We start from the raw sequence: 22774 nt of genomic DNA on the forward strand, positions 1-22774 counted from the left end.
GTATTACTGGTTTGCCAGTTTGGCCAAACACAGCAACTGAGTGTAAACAACAGCTGAAGGGAGGCAGCTGAAATGTGGCAGAAAATAATGTGCAAAAAGTAGCAGCACAGACTTGAGTAACAGGAATGGTACTATGAGCAGGTGTGGGAGGTCATCTGAAATATTTTCATAATTGAGGATGGGGAGAGCTGAAATTAATTTCCTGTAAGGCCTCTAGTCTTCTTGGAAGTGGACTTCCTTTACTGACTAATGGGAGGCAGAGATCAGGGCATTGGTAGGGCATAATAGGCGGCGTCAGATCAGGTTTTCCTCAGAAGTCAGTAAATGTGTGCGTGCAGTGGTTCTTAATGAGTGACAGGACGTTTTTTTTAGATCTTGTTCTGTTTTTATGTTGTGCAGCTAGAGTGCAAAACCAAATAGTTCTGTGCAAACAGACAGGAGAGGAACGATAAACAGACTGGCTTAAACCTGAAGGGATGGTTTGCCAGGCACAGACATTTACGTGGTGGTTTGGAAGGGCCTTTCAAAGCCTCAGATGTATGTTGTGGCTATGTGATAAGGCTTCCTAGGTCGCTAGTGGAGAGGCAAGGAAGTGGGCACAGGTTGCTTCTGTGGAAAAGGAGCCCCAAGGAGTGCTGCAGCCTGCATGAAGCTCAGCTCATTGTTCTCAGGACCACTGAGCTCCAGCAGTGTGTTCAGAATGAGCCTGAAATCCTGCAGTCCTAAATGTGCTGAACAGAGGTGTAGGTGATAGCTCCATCCATACCACAATGTTTCAGACCTGTCAGGTGTTGGCCCTGCTGTTGAGGCAACAAGCACTGAACAGCTTTGGCTGCATAGTGTGCTGCTGAAGCTGCAAAGGAGCAGCATTCCATCTGAGAATGTCTAAAGAAGTGTATGAAGTTAATTGCTATTAGGAAATGTCTTCTTACATTTTAGATCATTGTATATTTTATCATGTGCATGCTCTGAAAACACAAAATGATGCATCTTGTGGCAATATTACTAGTATATCTGAGACCCACTGTCTGAGACACATCTTTTCAGCAAAGATTTTTTTACAACCAAATTACTGGGTTTATTTCTTAATGGCACTTAATTTTTGCTTAAAGTAGCTCATAGTCTTATAAGTGAGCTGTTTTGTGGTTTTTTTCCCTTGCTATACTTGTATGAACAGAAATGTAATTACATCCATAGAGCAGAGGTTGTAGGAAAGGAACCAATCACTATTATAAGTAACAGTCATTGTTACTGTATGCATTCAAAAGTCCATCCTGTCATGTTACTGCTGCTAATATAGCATGACAAATCAGCTTCCTCATTTTCAGCTTCTTATTTTTTAAGAAGGTGAACTCTTGCAGCAGTGGGACCTGCCTCTGGGTAGCTAGCAGTGAGAAGGATTTAGCTGATCCTTGACATTTCTTGTCCCAGAATTCTACTTTGTTCCAAATATTTTGCTTCAAATTATTCTTCTGGAAATAACTTTTCAATTTTCCCGTGTGACTCCTGAACTATGTTTCCAGGAATCTGCTTTTTAGACAATAACTTTACTCAGTTTCCCCAAGGAAAGACACTTCTTCAAATTGACATATATAATTGTTTTTTTCCAATGGAAGGCTGCGCTAGCAATTGCAGGTGATAATATACTTTCATGTTTGTACTCTGCAGTGTTTGCACGAGTTGGAAAGCTCACTGCTCAATTAACTTTTGGATTAAAACCCCCATGTATTAAGACTGATAGTAACTCTGAGTAAAAGCAAGTAAGAGGATTTTGGCAGGTACTGATAATGGCTATTTCTTAAATGTCTTTTATGCCCTCTGAAAAAAAGAAATGGATCTTGTTCTCTCTCACTGAGGAGGAGAAATATGCTTCATTTGGCCTGTTGGATTAGAGCAGGAAGGAAAAGCTCTGAAACTCATTAATAGTGGAGGTAGTTTGGTTGAAGGTGTGGAATGCATTACAAATTGCTGTTGATTATTTCAGGATTCTCAGATCCGCCAGAGTACAGCTTATAGTTTACATCAGCCTCAGGGAAACAAGGAACATGGCACTGAACGAAATGGGAGTCTGTACAAGAAAAGTGATGGGTAAGTACTGCTGGAGTCTACTGCAAAGAAATTAGGTCCTGAGAGCTGAAGCAATGTAATATGAAATATATTGAAAACTGAGTCACCTTTTCTTTTTTTTTTCATCCTTTAAACTAGAATCAGAAAAGTGTGGCAGAAAAGGAAGTGCTCAGTTAAAAATGGTTTTCTTACAATTTCCCATGGTACAGTAAGTATTTGTTTACAGTGTTTTATGTACATGGTTGCTAATACAAAAAGGCAAGCTATGCTGGTCTATATTTATAATTTGGAATTAGATTCCTGGTGCAGTGTTTTGAATACGATGGATACATTTTTTTAAGGCAGCCTCTCAGAAATGTATCAAGGTATGTGCAGCTATTTTAATGCTCATGACTGTTAATGGGAAAAAAAAGTCTCTTTTAGTGACTCAGTTCATGTAAATGTACGTATTTTACCAGGCTATCTAAAAATATGAATTCTAGCTTCATTTTCTTAAAAAAGATACAGTTGGGCAGTAAGCCATGTTTTAGATGTGGATTAAAATGCTTTTTATGTTTGCAAGATAAACTGAGAGAATGCTGAATCTCTTCTCTCCCCCACATTTGCTGCTATGTGGTAGTCTGCTAGGAAGGCAGCCCCTGAGAAGCAGTTGGGGAAAATCAACTCTGAAAACAACCTCTACCAGAATGGCAGGAAATAAAGAGTTATAAAATCCCTCTTTTTAACTTCTACCAATATTTGAAACACATTAACAAACTTCAAATATTTATGCTTGAAGTTCTAAAACTCTATACTTCCATGTTTTGGACCTTTTGCACTTGGTTTTCAATTCGGTTTTGCTTTCCTGTAGCTTTTATTGTTTAATATTGTTTTCTCACAACTTATAAGAAAGTTTCTTAAGGCAAACATTAGGTCAGTGACAGTATTTCCCATTCTTGGTCTAATAAACAGTCCTGTTTCTTGATCCTGTTAGAAACTGTTCTGTTCTTCATCCTGTTTTTCCTGTTGCTATGGCTACAATTTGACCCTGGCAGCAGAAATGAATCAATCTCTCATTTGTGCATCTAACCGCAAAGCTGCTGCCTCTGGAATTGATAACCAGGAGTTAAGGAGGAGTGTAACGCCAGGCCCACAAAGTAGAGTCATTACTCTGGCTTTGGAATTGTCCACCTGTTTATTGCTCTGCTCATTTGAATGTGTATGAGTGTGTCTCTGTCAGAGAGAAGTCTATTAGTGTATTCTCACCTGGTGTCTCTGTGCGCTGTGACTGCGCTTGGCATTGGACATACCCATAGGAGTGTTCTGGGGCAGCTCAGAGCTGACAGAGGCTACAAACTCCACTTGTGGAGCAGAATTTGAGAACTTTCACATGAAAGTACAGTTACTGAGTCTATCAAGATACTGTTGCTTTTCTCTTTTTATAAGCTGTCTACCAGATGGTCTGACATTTTTAGAAGCAGTTAAGTTCCCACTGAAATCACTGGAGCCTTAGCTGCAAATTATCTCCGAAGGTAGATACTTAAATGTGAGTTTAGATAGGTGAGTTTCGCAGGTTTGGGCTTGATGTTTTTATGTTACAACATTAAAAGAGTCCCTTCTTGTTTTAAAATACACTCCTAAGAAGTATTTTTACTTACTTTCCCCATGGGTATTGATGGCAGTTTTATGTAAAAAGTTAATGCATGTTTTGTAGATACCGAAATGGGTAGAAGTGATCTCTGTTTGTTAAGAATTTTCTGGGCTGCTCTGAATGTCGTCTGAGACTTCTGAAGGAACAAGATTGATTTTCAAGCTTTGTCAGGGTTGATATCTCCTGGTCTGTAAAATATGATGTGTCATTCTCTCATCCCAGCAGTTCAGCAAAATGAACCATCTCTCAGAAATTTTGTTGTCAGTTTTATTTTCTTTATCACATACAAATTTGTAATGTTTTTCCTTTAAAGGCCAAGTATTCTTCATGGATTTCTCTTCTTTGGTCATGTAGCCTCTCTTTGAGGCACTATTATTTCGTTTAGTTTATAGAACAGCTGTCTTCAGGCAGTTACAGATGCTGCAGTCTGACTTAAACTTGCCTGCCAAGTGCTCTTCAGACGGATGGAGAGAAAATATGGTTGATTCTCTGTCAGTCACCCAGCTGTGACAGTGCATGTACCTGCCTGCATTGGCATATGTGCAGAAGTTATACTATTAGGCAACTAAAACCTTCAAAGAAATTAGCATTTGTAGAGCAATGTACAGGATAATGGTTGATGGAAAACCAGATACTTTCTTTGTGTAGTTATTAGCAATTGGAAATCTTCTGACGTCTATCTGAATGCGACTTAACACGTGGATGAAAAATCAGTGATAGAAGCAGATTTAACCATATGATTAGGAATTTCTAAGTATTTTCCAGATAAGAAGTCACAAGGAAAAACTTAGATTTCAGAACTTTTGGATTCCCCAAAGTTCATTTGTGTTTAAAGACCTTAAATGGCATTTGCTGGTTGTCCAGAAAAGAGGAATATAAGAGACTCATTATCAAGGAATTTTTTGTTTTTCTTTCTTAACAGCTGGAAACTTTTAATCTATCCTTGTGGTTAACAGGACAATCTGAAGGCAAAACAATCAGATTTAAACTTTTTGTTCTGACGTTAATCACTGATAACCAGAAAAAATGCATGATGAAGTCAGCCAACCAGGGTGTTAAGGAAGTGGATACATTGGCTTGTGCCTTTTATAAAAATCAGCTCTGTATCTTGGTAGTCCTCAATTTTGTCTTGAAGGACTAACCTTTTGATTCCTACACTTAATGTTTGTTGCTAGAACAGATTCTAAGTCAGTTTTGGATAGAGGGTTGCTGTTTCTGCAGGAAGGTACATGAGTTGATGCTCAAGTCTGTGTATGGCATGGAGTGTGGCAGCACATCTTTTCAGTGTTGTTGACGTGGTTGCTAACATGTTCAGTGTGTTAACGTGGGTGCCCAAAAGTTCAGTAGTAGTCTGAAATTTAATTGTCTCACCAGAGACTCGAACCGGAAAATGAAGCTCAGAGGTTTCAAAGAAATAGTGAAATAGCAGTTACACATTTGTTACCTTTGTCTACATCCAGTGTCTCCTAATCCTGCCAAATGTCCAGATCCACCTACAGCAGCTTAGTGTGCCTGAATTTATACAGCCTTACTTCCCTTTGTCTTGTAGCTCTACCTTCTCCCCAAGCAGCATCTGCTGTGTGATGGAAGCGTTTTGTCCGCCGAGTAATGGGCATGTGGCAGGGAGGTGGGTGGAGATAGACTGCTTTCTGGCTACATGAGTGAGATGGTATCAAGCCACATGCGAAGGAATTTTAATACCCTTGTTAGTGCTGACTTCAGGTTAGGATGTCCTCAGGTAAAAGCTTTAGAATAAGTATGGATTCCAAGATCAGCATATTGGCCCAGGATCTGTTGTAGGTTGTTGCAGCAATTTCTTTGGGTTCTCAGATCCTGATACGGAACTATTATGCTGCATTCTCCTGTCCAGGGAGACATTGGTCCTTCAGACCTCTCTGAAGCATTTTAGTGCATTCCTTTAAAGCTTCATATTTCCTAAGTTGTAGGAAACTAATTAGGTTCTGAATGCACTTCAGATCCAAAGTCCTGGGGCAAGGGGAATTGCTCTTCACCTGCTTTATTTTCATTTTTTTTCATTCTCATAGAACCTGTGAGAAAGGTATCTGAGTTGCCCAGTGTCTTGTTTACCAAATACTCATATTTTCATTATAGGCAGCTTCTGGACACTTCTTGGACAAAGAGTTATATTAAAAATGTAAACACTGGAAACTTCAGTGCTGCGCGGATATTTAGTGTATTTAAACATAACCAAGAAAATGGGCTCAGGCTATGTTTTCAAGATGTTTTCTTGCATGCTGCTAGTTACAAAGAAATCTTGTTGATAGGCTAAAATAATTAGAACTATGTATTTTTACTACTAAAAGGAATGTCTGGAATTTGAAAAGCTATTTATTAGGCAGATGTTACAATGCGGTTGTCAATAAATTGTCATCTTGCTGCCTCCAAACCCTCTCCTGGGTATAATTTGTTCTACATTGCCCAGCAAGTGACCTGCAGCTTTATTGTTTCCAAGCTTGCATGATTTGTCTGCTGCTTCTGCTGGGCAAAGCATGAGCCTGCTGTTTTTCAAGGACACCATCTTTCTGGATTTTTCTAACAGAAAAAAAATACAGAATTGTTTCCCTTCTTCTGTTTTTCCATGGTTTTGATTTTTTTTTCTTTTTTTCTGGTCTTCAGATATAATGATGGTGATCTTTTGTAGCCCACTACATTGTTTCATCAGATTGTTTCAAGAGAATCTGTACTCTTTGGAATTGTTGTCCCTTCTTTGAATTAAGTATTTTCATCAGTAAATTTAGATGAGATTGAGTATATTTACATTTCTCATTGCAAGTTAATTACATTTTGTGGGAGTTCAGCTTAATTTGATAGTAGCTCTTGCTTAGATGTTTAAATCTTGTTTTAGCAGCTCTATATTGTTAGAATGTAACAATAAGTGTGGCAATGTGTTTATGAATATTATCTTTATAGTAGCACTTTCATAAAGGTTTAAATTATTATTTTGCAGTTATTATTGTCTAGAACAAAGACTCACTAGTTAAACCTCCTTTCTGGTTCAATTATTCTAAAAAAAGAGTGAAACTAGTTATCCACTGTAGGAAGTGCAAGCCATTCCTCAGGTCAAGGCTGCAAACATGTCTTTCCAGGTCCCACTCCAGGTCCACAGAACAGGTAGGTTAAGGGAAAGAAGAGACTGGTGCAGAGATGCTGTTTGAGAAGTCTTTGTAGCCTTTATGAGTCTTCTGCAAAACACAGGCTGCTTGTACCTTTTGCTTTTAGTAAAACATTGCCACTTTTTTTTCAAAAAGGGACTGAAGGAGCTGAGAGGAACTTAACTAGAAAACCTTTATCATTATAAAATATATTTTGTTTTGCTACATTTTTAGTAATCAGCTAGCTCAGTTTAGTTTTACATGTGCTTGTTGCAAGACTTCTCTGTGCAAACTTATTGTGCTTCATCGTGTCCCTTTACCGATGTAAAAATTGAGCATTTGTTCTAAACTGCTTATCTTGGGACACTTTGAAGACATTATCAGGAGTCAAACTATTTAATTATTAAAAACTAAACAACTAATTTTTTTAAACTAAATGTCTGAATGTGAGGGGATTGAATGTAAGATGAATTTGTCTCTGTCATACCTGATTCCTTGAGATAAGTGTTACTGGTTATTGATAACTGAAGTGATTTTACCCCTGTCCCTGTTCAAAATTCTAGTGTCCATTCAGTTGCCAGTGAATAAAATGGTTAAATATAAGTAGTTTATGCATGATGCGGAAGAAAACATGAATCAAAACCTGGGTAGCTTAAGAACTAAACAGCCATTTATCAAGTCCTTTTGGCCAGTGGGATGTTACCCTGTGTCTTCAAATGACAGGGCTTAGTATCAGTATACTAAAATGTGTGTTTTATCTTACATAGGCTAACCGACCTCCAGCAAAGCTCAATCTGTTAACCTGCCAAGTGAAAACAAACCCAGAGGAGAAAAAATGTTTTGACCTCATATCACGTAGGTTTGTTGTTTAGGTCTTTTTACTTGCAGCTCATAGCAGGGTTTTGCGTTGTTACTGTAGATGTGTCAATAATCCACTTGAACGTTTTTGCAATTGTACAGTGCTTCCCTTTATAAAATGCCCTTCCTATGACAGTTTGACATTTCACTTATTTTAGCATAATGCAACTAACTGTACCTGTTTCTTTGGAAAACCACTTGTTTATAAAGCTATCTTCACTCCTTCTTTCTATATCATTTTGTGCTGTCTTAGAGTAACTATTTTTGCTGTGACATCACTGTTTATGTTGAAAACTTCACAGCTGATCTTCTTGTGAAGTTATAAAGATGTTTAAAAAACTTGTTAAAATTCAAGTCTGGTGGTTGCTGTGAATAAAACATGAAAGCATTCTTTGGTTTTGTTATATCATAATAAAGCTGAGATAAAGAATCTACATGTTAAACCCACCAAAACTGAATTTTGGGATTGGAAGAGGATGGTGTGAAATTGAAGTGCAGAATGTTTCCTGTGTCTTCTCCCTAGGACATTTTACTAAAATATATATCTCAGATTATTTGGGGAGAAGAATACAAACGTATTCCTCATTTATTCCTTTATTGGAGTGTGAAATTCTTTTGCCTTCGTACATATGAGCTGTGCTGCTTCTGTTCACAGACAAGAACCCATGTGTGCAATGTACAACTTCTCCAGTCCTGCACAAGCAGCTGGTCTTCCCTGCTTACTTCTGCACTTTCTTTGTGGATGACCATGTCATGCTCTGCCCAATATCAGCTTACCATGACGTTATCGTTTGTCCCATCATAGGCTTGACAAGGCATAACTGCTGTCTTAGCCTTCTCCAGATGACTCTTTCACTTTGTTTTACTGTAGAGTTTAAAAACATTCCTTGGTTTTTTACAAAATGAAAATTGCTGTGTCATGGCACGATAAAATTCTCATTATGTAGCACTTTCCTTTCTGTTCTTTCATATATCGTCATTGTCTTACTATTTTCCGTGTTTGAAGCTTTTCATGACTTTTTTGCCTGGATGTTTTTCAAACTTGAGGAATTTTCATCTTGGAGTATCTTTTTGCCAGTACCTTTACATCTGTTGTTCTCATCAACTATTCTGATTTTAACTCCAGCTCGATCATTAAATTGTATCATATAATTTGCTTCATAGATTTGAAATGTATTATGCTTTTTTCTTTAATAGTACACACTGATAACAGTGCTTAGCATTACAGAAGTAGTAGCAGATTGAAAGTGTTGAGCTTGATTCAATTGAAATGGTTCTGGGTTTATGCTGGTTGTAGTTTGGACTTCATGTCTGGCATATTTGCTTTGCCATTTTCAGTTACTGTTTTAAGAGCTCATTTGGACTCCTTAGATTGTTCTTACAGACACAGATAAACTCAATTATGGTCTCCATATTTTACTCCACTCCCTCCCTGCAGAACTTTAGACTTGTGATTACTGAGGTAATACATAGAACATGAAAAAATTCCTATGCTCTCCTGCTACTTATGCAATTGAAGCACAGCACTGAAGAAAAGAGTTTCTGTTTAAAATGTAACAAGCCATCTCGTGTAAACATGGGTGTAATCATAGATGAAGTGCAGGTAGCAAAGTGAAGCTTACTAAACAGACCTTTTGCCTGTCAGCACTCCAGTGATGAGACTAGAGACCTCGGGAATCATACGTCAATTAATTTTAGATTTTTTTGAGAGGTTTCTGCAAAATCAGGTTTTCAATAATTTTGTTTAATCAGTATGTGAATTATTTATTGTGCAGACGACAGAACATACCACTTTCAAGCAGAGGATGAACAGGAATGTCAAATGTGAGTTAATTTGCTAATTTTATTTTTGATACTAGTGTTCTACTGAGACTTACCTTGAACTTTAGAAGTGCCAAAACGCTTAATAGCAAAATATTACTGCCATTTTAGATGGACATCTGTGCTACAAAACAGCAAAGAGGAAGCTTTAAATAATGCATTCAAAGGAGATGATAACACAGGAGAAAATAATATTGTCCAGGAACTGACAAAAGAAATTATATCTGAAGTCCAGAGGATGACTGGAAATGATGTGTGTTGTGACTGTGGAGCACAAGGTGACTCAATTAAGCATATTTCTAATTGGTAAAAGTTCTTTGTCTCATGAGTCTATTTAAGCTATTGTTCTATGCTTTCACTTCTACTCCTTATCTCACAAATGTTATACACATAGTAGAACATGCTAACAATTTAATGGGACTACTTTAGTAAGATTGATTCACTGCATGCTTCTTGGCAGTGAGGAGAAAAGTTACTAAGAAGCTGACTTTTCTCCCATGTATTTTGCTAATAGTAGCTTTTGCTTATATAAATCAAATGAATCTCCATAAAATATGGGTTAATAGCATAAGATTTAGGTAAAACTGAACAGCCATAAGATACCAAAGCAAGCATTCTCTTAATACTCTTTTTATTTTTATAATGTGAGTGAGACAGGGAATGTGTCTCATGCTGTCTCATTTGGAAGAGAATGCACCTGCTTGACTATGGTTTGCAGTGTTGGTTTTGTTATCAATGAATTTCTACTTTAATCCTCTCCAAATTATTTTTCAAATCCTGCTGTTTTCTGTGTTCTTTTATGTTACAGGGACACTGCAGCACTTAGGTTTTTTTTTTATCTGAAACTATAGCTGGAAACATCAGATCTGAAGTTGTTTGCCCTTTATAAATCAATGGTTACTTCCAACAATAGATAGTGTATAAGACTACAGGAAGAGTCAATCCTGCTGCCTTAACAGGAGAAGATTGAAAATGCAACTACCAACCCTTCATCAAAGAAATGCATTACTAAGCAGTCTAAATCTTCAGAAATTAAATTTCTGTCTGGAAGATGAGGGAATGTTGTAGTAAAACACAAAATACCATGAGAAAAGACACGTAAGGGTTGTAAGGGTTCTGAAAGGAGAGGGATGAGCCTGAGTATCTTTGAAATAGTTGAATGAGAATCCATTGTAGTGTGTTCTGTATATGTACTTCAGAATCACTTCTGCTTCGCTTGGTCTAAAGTCTGTACTTGAAATATCAAAAAGCCCAACCCTGTACACATTGCTATTTCAGTTTAAACTGCACCTATACTCCCAGTTGAGTCTGTGACACCATTATATTGGTGGTGGAAAAATGCAGTTCCTGAAAGCCATGTGAAGAATGACAAGCTGGACTGGTTGAGCAGCTCCCTTGGAGAACAATGTCCTTAAAAAAATAATGGAATATAAATAAATATTCTTTCAGCTTTAAAAACATCCTGGCTGATGTTTCCCACTACAGGAAATGTAAAGACATAAATAAAAAAATAAATTATTCATGTACAAGAATCTTACTTTATAGAAGCTCATTTCTGTATAGTACACCTTCTGGAATGAAATAATTCTCTGAATAAATTTTAATTCTGTGGGTGCTTTCTGTTTCAGATCCTACCTGGCTTTCAACAAATTTGGGAATTCTAACTTGCATTGAATGCTCAGGAATCCATAGAGAACTTGGTGTTCACTATTCCAGAATGCAGTCACTTACATTAGATGTGCTGGGAACATCTGAACTCTTGGTAATTAAATTGCTTTTATTAGCTTAAAAATAGTACTGTGAAGTACTTCTAACACAAGTGTATTTTTGTCACTTTAACAATGTGTTGTTCCAGTCCTGACAGTTGCCTCTGGATAAACATAGTCTAAGAAAGTTTAATTCCTGCAGTTTAGTGAAGCCTCCTGGAACACAGTGTCTTCCTGTAAACTTTTTCTTATCTTAGAATTCAGATTAGTAGAGGCTTCATATTTTTTGTGTTTTCAAGTCTTTTCACCCTTGGTTGCTTTTTAAAAGAACACAGCTGTTTGACATATAAATGTGCCTCTCGGATTAAAAATTGAAGGACTTCACAAATACTTATTCCATTAATTATTTAGCATTATTTTAGAGAGAACTTTAATCCCCAGAGGAAGAAAATGTATTCAGCTTCACTACACAAAGATGTTGCCACTTATCAGCTGCTCTGTGACAGTTCATATGTGTGTTCTTAACCAGCACAAAGTATTTGCACTTATTGTATGAACTGGTCTCTTGATGGATTATTCTGCAGTTGCTTGTTCATGTACTAAATCCCAGGTGAAAATTCACATCCAGAAAGGTACCTAATCTGTTCAGTATCACTGATAAAGTAGCAGAACAAGGAATTGGAAACAAGAAGTCCCAACTCTCATTTTCCCTTGTCCTCCCCCTTGTATTTGTGTGGCCAATGTTTATTTTATGTTTATTAAATGAGCTGTGGATTATATTTGGTTTTTTACAGCTTGCAAAGAATATTGGGAATGCTGGGTTTAATGAGATTATGGAATTCTGTCTGCCAGTTGATGAGACGGTCAAACCTAATCCAAGCAGCGACATGTAAGTAAAGAGCCACTACTTCTGAAAAAAGCAGGGGTTTGATTTAACATTGCTAACGGGTTGTGCCATTATGCTTTGAAGTAACAGGCCATGGAAGATGTGTAATGTCATATATAGCCTTATAGCTGAGGAGTATCTGATGCTTTGCATGTCTGTTTTACTCAGCTTTATCTGACTGTATCTTCCCTAAACTAGTAAGGATTGTCTTACCAGCTCTCTGAATTATGGTTTGTGGGACAGAACCAAATGGAACATGAGTTGCTGAGAACTTGAAAGACACACAAGGATAGGGATTAAAACCAAAGCCGTTTTGTGTTATGTGAAAAGATACTGGGCATCTAGTGCTTAGAATCCTAGAACCTCGGACTGAGGTCCATAACTGTGTGGAATAAAGACAGAACATCTAATTGAATTCCTAGAAAACGCTGAACAGCGGTGGCAGAGATACAGCAAGGGCAGCTGCCTACTTGGCTGAATACTACTGCATCATAAAGAGCTAATAAACGATGCAGAAACAAACCCAGAAGAATTGGCTTTGGATGAAGCTGATTTTACATTATGTGGACTTTCAGCATTCTGACAGAACCAGTGTTAAACAATGCAGTTTAAATAATTTTTGATTACCATTATCAATAATAATGCAGAGAATTAATAATGAAAATTATTAATAATTGTGCTGCATGCTAAATAAAAGAACACTTTTAAACACGTTAAAAAATCATTTAGTTTATACTTCTTCATATCATATTTGGGGCTTTTTTAATGAAAGGAGGACCTGAAGACAGACACTTTAAAAACTGCGAAGAAATCCTATCAAATGCTCTATGAACAAGAGCTATCCATTGATTCAACTTACTAATTTTTGTTGGTTTTTTTTTTTCTTTTTGCCCACTATGTAGTATCTAGATGATAAGGTATGACTTTGTTAAATGTCTTCTGTGCAATGTTGTGTACATCCCCAGAGCTGGTAAGGAGTTATGCCTTTGGGGAGGCATACAAGCTCCTATCTTGCTATGATGGGAAGAGGAGTAGACATGTGTTATTGGGCATCAGCAGCAAAAGTGGTAACTTGTGCTGATTCAAGAGTACAAGGTTTTCACCTCAGTTTAGAGGTGTAACTGAAAGCTCCACTACGTCCTCCCTGTTAGAGTTGTGGTGAAGAGTTGCTTTACGGAACATACTCACTGGTGTGAATCCAAATTCAAGGCCTGAATAGTCTGTGCACAGGTATACGATAGAACTTTTTTTATATCCCATGCCTTCCATCCTTTCCAGCATGTGTGGGAGTACAAGTCAGGTAAACATAAGCCTGCAAGGCAACCTAAACCAGCACTGTGAAGCTTTGATGTATCTTCTGTAAATAGAGCTTGATCTCAACATCACACCAGAGTTTGGAGGGGAAAACTCATGGTCTGTCTTTGAATTGGATATTTGATTCATCTGCTGTAACTACATTTCATACTTGAAATATGAGACTGCATGGTTACATGCATATTTAAAAAGAAAAATTATCATAATGAATGATAAATAGTCTTTCCCAGATCTTATTCCAAATGACTTGCATGTATTTATGGAAATGCTAATGTGTGTGTCTTCTGCTGAGTTATAGAAGTAAATTATATTCAATTTCAGGAATGCAAGAAAAGATTATATTACTGCCAAGTATATTGAGAGAAAATATGCAAGGAAGAAGCATGCTGACAATGCAGCTAAATTGCATGCTCTTTGTGAAGCTGTCAAATCAAGGGACATTCTGGGATTAGTTCAAGTATATGCTGACGGCGTAGATCTCACAGAAAAAATTCCACTGGCCAATGGCCATGTAAGTGTTGCAGATTTTATTAAAGAATTGTCTTAGTGCAATATGCTTTCATTAATTAAAAATTATTTGAAAATAACATTTGAAACCCTGTTCTGAATGCTTGTCCTTTTAATGGTGTAATTTAACAATAACAAAAGAGGGTATTAAATAGCTCAATCTGTAACTGTTTTCCAAATGCTATAATTCAACTGCTTGTTAGTTTTCAACCCATTTGTTTTCTCACTTTGAAGGAAGGAAAGGGAAACCGTAAGTCTGCACAGATGTTTTGTTGGTGGCATGTCTGACTATTTTTAAATTACTTTCTTTAATTGATCTCATTTGTGTCTTAATAAAATTTCTGTTTCTCTGTAGATTATAAGAAACAAATGTGGGTTTTTTGTTTTCCTCTTAGGAGCAAGACGAAACAGCACTGCACCTTGCTGTTAGGTCAGTTGATCGAACATCCCTTCACATAGTTGACTTTTTAGTGCAGAACAGGTAAGTGTATGGAAAGCTTTTGAAATATTGACACTGCTTTTTTGTCAAGTGATACAAATACTAAATGAATACAAATACTAAATCCGTATTTGCAAATGTAATTTTGTTCTTTGAAAATCTTCTAAGTGGAAAGAGGTTTATTAATATAGCATAGGAAACAAAGGTTAACCAGCATTCTTATTCTTTCTTGTGCTCCAATAGTGGCAACCTAGATAAGCAAACCTGTAAAGGTAGCACAGCCCTGCATTACTGCTGTCTAACAGACAACGTGGAGTGCCTCAAACTGCTACTGAGAGGGAAGGCTTCTATTGAAATAGGTAAAAGGGCAATGTGTGCTTCACTTTCCTATTTGTCACTGCTTCGGATCAGAAACAGTGAAGATGGACTAAGTGTATTTTCTCCTCAATTCTGTAAATAGAATCTTCGTTATTTAAAAAAAATAGTCAAGTTTAAAATTGACTTACACATTACACTTACTTTTAAAACAAATTTAGATTTTTAACCTCTATCTTGTCGTCTAGTTACATACTGCCATTTCATGGCTATCATGTATATATGTATATATCTATATCTAGATATAGATATATACATATATAGATATATATAGCCTGTTGAATTGCTACTGCTTGTCTATTCAGAGGCTTATATAAATGATGAGTTTTTGGTCTATTATTTCACTATGTATCTGCAGATTTGCCTTTATCTTTAGTAACAGACATGTTGATAGTGACATCTCTCATCATGCATTTCTTTTCTTGCTGTAATATAGCAAATGAAGCAGGAGAGACGCCACTTGATATAGCCAAACGTTTAAAACATACTCACTGTGAAGAGCTGGTGAGTATTGTGTCTTCCCATGTGTTTGTGTATTTATAAGCAGAGACATGTCCGAACAGTTAACAGTTCATTAGCAGTATATTCTAGACACGATAATTATGTGCTAGAAACAGTTATTTCCTTAGAAATAGTTCTATTCTTAAATATAGTTTTATGCTTATTTAAAGTTATATGCTTTTCAGAGGAAAACTGTATTTCTCTTTAGCGGCATCAAAAATGCTAAAATTTGTGGGGCAAATGATGATTCTGTTTGGGCTGTTAGTCACAGATCCACAAGTAAGATTCCCTCAGTAAGTTTTCAGATGATGCTAAATTGGGTGGGAGTGTCGATCTTCTTGAGGGCAGGAAGGCTCTGCAGAGGGGTCCGGACAGTCTGGATCAATGGCGTGAGGTCAGTTGTATGAGATTCAACAGGGTGAAGTGCCAGGTCCTGCCCTTGGGTCACAACAACCCCATGCAGTGCTGCAGGCTTGGGGCAGAGTGGCTGGAAAGCTGCATGTCAGGAAAGGACCTGGGGGTGCTGGTCATAGTGGCTGAACATGAGCCGGTAGTGTGCCCAGGTGGTCATGATGAAGGCCAATGGCCTCCTGGCCTGTATCAGCAATAGCGTGGCCAGCAGGACTAGGACACTGATCATTCTTGCGTACTCAGCACTGGTGAGGTCACACCTTGAATCCTGTGTTCAGTTTTGGGCCCCTCACCACAAGAAAGTTATTGAGGTGCTGAAGCATGCCCAGAGAAGGGCAGCGAAACTGGTGAAGGGTCTGGAGCACAAGTACTAGGAGTGGTGGCCAAGGGACCTGGGATTCTTTAGCTTGGAGAAAAGGAAGCTCAGGGGAGACCTTATTGCTGTCCGCAACTACCTGAAAGAAGGTTGTAGCAAGGTGGGGGACCATCCTTTCTCCCAAGTAACAAGCAATAGGACAAGTGGATATGGCTTCCAGTTGCACCAGAGGAGGTTTAGATTGGATATTAGAAGAAATTTCTTAACAGAAAGGGTTGTGAAGCATTGGAACAGGTTGCCCAGGGGACTGTTTGAGTCACCTTGGTATTTAGAAGCCATGGCACTTAGGGACATGGTTTAGTGGTGGACAAGGGGGTTGCTAGGTTCACGTTGGACTCAATGATCTTAAAAATGTCTTTTCCATCTTATTTAAAACTAATTACTAAACTCCTTTATGGATGAAGGCTATGATGAAAGCCATTTTGTTGTTGCCCAGAGAAGTAATGGATGCCCCATCATATTATTGGGGTTGAGCCTTCTTGATAAGTGAGTCTGATTTAAAAAAGCTCCCATTGCAGTTAATTTCTTTGAATTGCAATTCCTAAATCAAAGCAGATAGGATGTGGTGCTTATTGGCAGAAAATGGAGAATGGAGGTGGTTAATAAAAAGTCTACTTACTTTTGTTTTATTTGTGTCATATTTGGTGACACAGCTTAATGCTTTAAACTTAGCCCAGTGCAGTAACTGGCTAGATTACTGAAATCCAGGATCCTTCTATATGTGGGGTTTGTTTGTTTTCATATATGTTGTTTTAAAATAAATACTTATCACAGCATCTTGTTTTTCCTTAGCTTACTCAAGCACTGTCTGGAAGATTTAATTCTCATGTTCATGTGGAATATGAATGGCGGTTACTCCATGAAGATCTGGATGAAAGTGATGATGATGTGGATGAAAAGCTGCAGGTTTGTATCAACATTATTTTTCTCTGCACATATATGTGTAAGCATGATGGTCACAATTATTTCAATAACGTTGCTTTTTACTATAGGTGTGAAGACACTGAAATAAAGTTCTGTAGTGAAATGTAGTAGCTTAAATTTTTGTTCCTTAAATTATAGTTAATCTTCTTTTTCCTCTTTATTCTAAGGTATAAAATGTGACCGTATGCCTTTTTGGCTTCCATTATAAAGTGCAAGGAATAAATGATAGGCCTTATATTAGTCTTCAGACCTTAGCACAACCTTTTTTGAAAGTAGCTAACAAAACCTCCTTTCTCCTCTGGATAATGAAATATGACTTTTTTCTTTCTACAAGCTTTAGCATTTTAATGTTTTTTTTGCAAAATCTGTCTCAGCTAGTGCTTGAATTTTGGTAACACTTAATTCATAACATAAAACCAAGTTTTTGTGTTCAGTTTTTCTTTGTTTTCAGAAGTATTAAAACCTGACAGCCATGAGTTTGTGCTATTTATCTTCACAGAATATCTTTAAAATTGTTAGATCATCAGACCATTAAATTGTTGTAATGTTTTGGAGACTAATTTTGACATCAGTAATTCCTCTGTTTCAAAATACAATTGTTACAAGGCTGTGTCTGCATAGGATTCTTCTCCCCGTGTCCTGTTCCCTTAGTCCAAGATAACTGTTAGCTCTGGTGCTTAACTTGAGCTGGTTAGCAACAAAATGTGTCACAGGCCATCCCTTTCAAAGCTCAGTTGCTCCCTTCTGAGGATTTTTCTGTAGAATTTTGATATCTGTGCCAGAGTCTGGAATCTGTGAGCTGCTAGATCCAGTTCTTTTGCATGAGCTTTCAAAGTCTATCCCAGTATTTATGTATTCCTCTATATTGTATCATCATTCAGATAGTAACAGCAGTTACTGTTTTGATAAAGCAGATTGAAACCTTTAGAGATTTCATTTTTTCCACCTGTGAAGGTTTTTGGTAGTTTATAACTAGAAATCCCTTTCTGGCATGCTCTAAATTTGTATTTTTGATCTGTTCTCTTCCTTCACTTCCTTCATTGTTGCCAGTTGCCTTCTGCAGTCAAGTGTTCTCTTTTTGGCAAGTCATTGAGCTCCATCTCATATAGGAAGGTATCTGTTGCTCAGCAATGAGGCTAAAGTAATGAAGCCCCTGCTTCACTGCCCACTATTAATGGGTTTGTCTGCAGGGACTTTTGAAAGGAGGTTAAGGACTGCTACTCACAGACTACGTTGTGACTGTGACTACACTGGGTGAATACTGCTGTTTCTCAGGATCACATCAGAGTTTTGTTTATAAATGTCAGGCTGTTGGGTTTGTCTTGCTGGTAAAGCAATTGAATAGATTTTGTAATATTTGTCAGAAAAGGTTATGTTTGAAATTTAAATTCTTTTAGTCCAAAATATTTCATATAAAAAGAGTAAAACCTAAGAGAAGGTTAAGACAATTTCGCTGTCTTGCACACCCTGTCTGCCTGGTCGTGCCTCAGCTTTTGCCTGAACCACGGCACACATTTGTCCCTGAGCAGTTTCAGTTTGGTGAACTAGTGAAAAGCTGAATCAGTAACACAAAAAAGAATTTTCTGATGGTTTGGAAAGCAGATGGAAGTGTGGGCTGAAACAAGTTGCAGAACCAGGACAGTGGAGAGATCAGGGAATGGAGAGTGTCAACCAGTGAGGAGTGAGGCTGCTAAGCCAAAGTAAGGGTAGGGATTAATGCATCTGGCTGTCACGTACGTCATTCTGATAAACCTTTGAACTGTAATGCTGTGCTATAGCTTGTCCAAGGGCCCTCCATGATCAATCCAGAGTAAGCATTTAATGTATTCAGAGGAAAATCGATTGCTTGTTAGTGATACTGTTGGTGTAAATCTTTATTCTTCCCAAATGCTATTACTATAAATGGTTATTTTAATTTCATGCAGACAGTACATGAGTGATGTGTTTATCTACTACTATTTGTGAAGGCATATTTATGCTCTCTGGGCTGTGGGTCATTTCAACCCATTCCTGTACTACCCACATGAATTGATATCTCCAGCTATTTTAATTATAATTTGATAACAATAATTACTGTGCTTGCTGTTGAAACAGGAAGAATAATGCTAAGTGCAGATGACTGCTGTAAATCTCAAAGACAACTAATTATATCTCATTTGATAATGTGCATGGGATGAGCAATGTTCCATCCCAGCTGCCACTTGAAGTAATCTCCTGAACTCTTCCAGTAATACTAGTGAGCTAAAAATAGTTCATGAGTTTTAGCTACTACTTTGTTATAGGCTGAGCTACAGGTAGATGCAATTGTGTCTGGGATTTGATATCATGACCATCCCTTTGGGAGTTAACACTGCTGAACTTCAGATGAGGCTTAGGATCTTCAGTTGTTTATTCTGAAAGTATTGCTGAGTATGTTGATGCAGGGGAACTTTACTTGATCCAGTCTGAATATCTGTACTCATTATCTATAGAAGTATAGTCCCATGTGTATAAGGATACAGTGTTATCCTATAGGGGTATACCACAAGAGAAATGAGAATACATTAATTATTTTGAAATGCAATTCACATTTAATCTTTATTTTTGTTAATGTGCACAGTTACTTTGTCTTGAAGAGAGCAGAATGCAGTTTTTAGATTACATATTTAAAGCAACAAAAATGCATTCTAGAAGCCCTTTTTTTTCTTTCTGGAAACTAATAACTTTCTATCAACCTATAAATAAAATGAGTACAACTAATGTGGTATTGATGAGCCCTTTTGCTGTTGTGTTTAAGCAACCCAGTCCCAATCGGAGAGAGGACAGACCTGTCAGCTTCTATCAACTTGGATCAAACCAACTTCAGCCAAATGTAGCATCCTTGGCAAGAGATGCAGCGAACATTGCTAAGGATAAGCAAAGAGGATTTATGCCAAGTCTATTACAGAATGAAACATATGGAGCAATACTCAGTGGCAGTCCCCCTCCCATTCAGCCTGCAGTACCTGTTACAAGTAGTGCACCTCCTCTACCTCCAAGGAATATTGGCAAAGGTACTGACACCAGAAAATATCATTGTATATTAGAAGAATGGGATCATAATTTTTTCTTACTACTACATTTTTAGGTTTTCTACTGCAGTTATTTTGCAGGTAAGTATTGGAATGGTTTATCAGTGACTTCGTTTTATGTATTTGAAGTGAATCTGCACAACCTGTTCTGAGTTTGATTTTCAGTATACTTACAAGAAAGTACACAATAGTGTTTGGGAGAACAATACCCAGGTAACCCCAACAGAGTTAAACTATGTTTTAAAATGAGGGTTGCAGTCAATTTAGTTCAGAAATATTTTTTCATATTCCATCTTTACATCTTTTTCTTGAATATGCCATTGTCAGAGTTCAAGTTAAAGATTCAATTTCAGTAGCATTTTTCTGCTGTGAGAAATTTTTCAAGACCTCGTAGAATGGAGAGTGTATGCAGACCATGAGATTTTAACTTTGCAAAGTCTTCTCTTAGTAAATATATGCTTCAGGGTTGTTGAAATAAATGTGTAAGTGTCATGATGTGGAGAACTGGATGATTTAAAGACCTGGTAGCTGACTGAAAATACAATTGTGAATTACTGGTTATACCCAGATCATTAGAACAATGTGAAATATGTGTGACCTCCTGGTTCAGAAGGGTTGTGTGCTTGCAAAATCTACCATTAAAGCTGATGCTGTGAACTTCATTCTTATCTTTATATGTAATCTGCTTGGATCATAGCAAAGAAGCATTGAGAAATCTGTACAGGTCCACTTTATACAGGTCATGTCTGGTGTCTTTAATTGTTTTAATACCTTTATTAATCCACCAGCTTTCATAGAGGCCAAATTTATGTGTAAAGTTCAATTAAAGAAAAAGGAGTATTAAACACGTAGCTTTCTATAGTGCTGTAAGAGGAGATATGATCAGGGAATGTTCTAGGCACACATGGGTGGCTTCTGCCTCTGGGAGCACTGTGCAGAGGTCAGAATGCAAGACTCCATGCACGAGTGATTGTGTCTAAAATGGCAAACTGATCATCTGTGAAAAATGAGAAGTCAGTTATTGGTCTCACAGGAATAGCTGCAGCATAAAAGTTGGATTAAAATACACTGTTTTGGGGGCAGAAAAACTGAGAACAGAACAGCATGGTATTGGGTTACTTCAACAGAGTAGCACGAGACTGGGGGAAGTTTAGTAGCATATAAAACTACACCAAGGTGGGATTCCTTTCATCTAAGAATTTCACATGGACTCTAAGTTTAATATCTAGACATTTTTTCACTTGATGGAAAGGAATGTTTCCCCCACCAAACAGGAAAATTCTCACAAGGAGTTTGTCTAGTTTGTTTAACTGTTAGATTCTATCTCTGAATTAGTAATACAATTGGATAGTTAAAAAGACTGGTTTACCCTTTGGTATTATTTTAATCATGGCCAACCTTACTATTTTACCCACTCTTTGCCCTTGGATAAATGACACTTTTCAAAGAGTGTAATTTTAATTTCATTTCTAACCCCAGACTTCTTTGCACTGCTATAATACAACTCATGCCAAGAAGACATGCTGCCTGTTTTAGATTATTAGCTCATATTCTTTACTCTAGCAATGTATTAGCCTATTAATTTATATTCTTAGTTAAAAGCTATAATAGTATCATCAATCTTAGCTTCCTGTTGATTGCTGATGGAGTTGATGTTACGCTTATGGTGTATTATTACTCCTTTATCCTCATAGCTTTAGGCTGTTCTCCAAGCCTTCTGAGCCTTTTATGCTTTTCCCTGCAACACAATATTTATTCATACCTTACTCTGTTTCATCTCTTCTTAATATGATGTTCATATGCTGAGTAGAGAGATGTGAGATAATATGTGCAAAATACTGGCTTTATGAAGAAAACCTGTAGTGTGTGTTCATGAAATGGGGAGGCAGCTCTTCAACCTAAGAATGTAGTCTTTTAGGAGGCCCTGAAGAGTTGTACTTTGTAACTGTTTCATGACTAGTTATTATAGCTTCTTGCCTGGGTGAAATGCAGAATTACAGTTTTATGTTGTTTCCAAGTCAAAACCGATGTGTAACTTCGAGTCAGCCATGTGTGCTAATGCTCATGTGAGAGTGAGGTCCTGTCCTTGCAGTACCTGAGAAGATGACAGGTATCAGTCAGGGATTAAAGAAGGTACCAAGACTTCCCTTCTGTCTTTTTGTTGAGCAATCTCTGCTTTTTTTTCAAGTGTTGACATTTCGAAGTAATGTCTGGAGACAAATTCTACTTAGGTAAAGTGTTAGAGGTTTCTGGGTGAAGTCTTGCTGTGTAATTTTTGTACCAGACTGATTTCTGCACTGGCATTCCAGCAGGATGAAGTGGTTCCTGTTGCTGAATATAGTGGTCTATCCACACCATTTCTAAAAGCACAGGTGTGAATATGAACACTTTGTGCTTAGGGTAAGCAATAATAATAATACAGTATTTTCCTTTCTTTTTAGTTCAGCCTTCAGTTCTTGCCAGTGGTATTCAGACAATTTCTTCATCTAATACAATGTGGAAGACAAATTCTTTAGGAGTGGAAAGTATAAGCAGGCAGAGGTCTTCATCAGATCCACCAGCTATTCATCCCCCTGTGCCGCCATTGCGTGTAACATCTACAAGTATGTTTCCACTTTCCCCTGTTTTCCCTTCTGCTGTATCTAATCATAGTTGGCTTATTTTTCCATTTCCACAACTCATACTTCCTCTTTTGGTGACTGTAGCTTTGGCCTATCGTTCCCATCCAGTAACATTGTATGAACTGTCTTCTCTGATGTTCCAGTGAGGACTGTATGGTGTAGTGCAGGGTCAGCA

At 37.4% G+C, this 22774-nt stretch overlaps 1 protein-coding gene across 1 annotated transcript in view; it reads left to right on the plus strand.

Annotated features, from left to right (window-relative positions):
* Positions 1–22774, plus strand: part of ASAP2 (ArfGAP with SH3 domain, ankyrin repeat and PH domain 2) — a gene marked incomplete at its 5' end in the record, with an annotated part of 49524 nt that overhangs the window by 17690 nt on the left and 9060 nt on the right. Inside the window, 14 exons of the mRNA XM_009082464.1 lie at positions 1985–2088; positions 2206–2275; positions 7578–7665; positions 9444–9492; positions 9601–9767; positions 11118–11251; positions 11990–12084; positions 13717–13906; positions 14298–14383; positions 14585–14700; positions 15153–15220; positions 16797–16910; positions 19705–19960; positions 22420–22581. Of these exons, the coding sequence (XP_009080712.1) occupies positions 1985–2088; positions 2206–2275; positions 7578–7665; positions 9444–9492; positions 9601–9767; positions 11118–11251; positions 11990–12084; positions 13717–13906; positions 14298–14383; positions 14585–14700; positions 15153–15220; positions 16797–16910; positions 19705–19960; positions 22420–22581 (1699 nt within the window). The remainder of the gene's footprint in view (positions 1–1984; positions 2089–2205; positions 2276–7577; positions 7666–9443; positions 9493–9600; positions 9768–11117; positions 11252–11989; positions 12085–13716; positions 13907–14297; positions 14384–14584; positions 14701–15152; positions 15221–16796; positions 16911–19704; positions 19961–22419; positions 22582–22774) is intronic.

The sequence above is a fragment of the Acanthisitta chloris genome, unplaced genomic scaffold, assembly GCF_000695815.1.
Source record: "Acanthisitta chloris isolate BGI_N310 unplaced genomic scaffold, ASM69581v1 scaffold9709, whole genome shotgun sequence".
NCBI lineage: Eukaryota > Metazoa > Chordata > Aves > Passeriformes > Acanthisittidae > Acanthisitta > Acanthisitta chloris.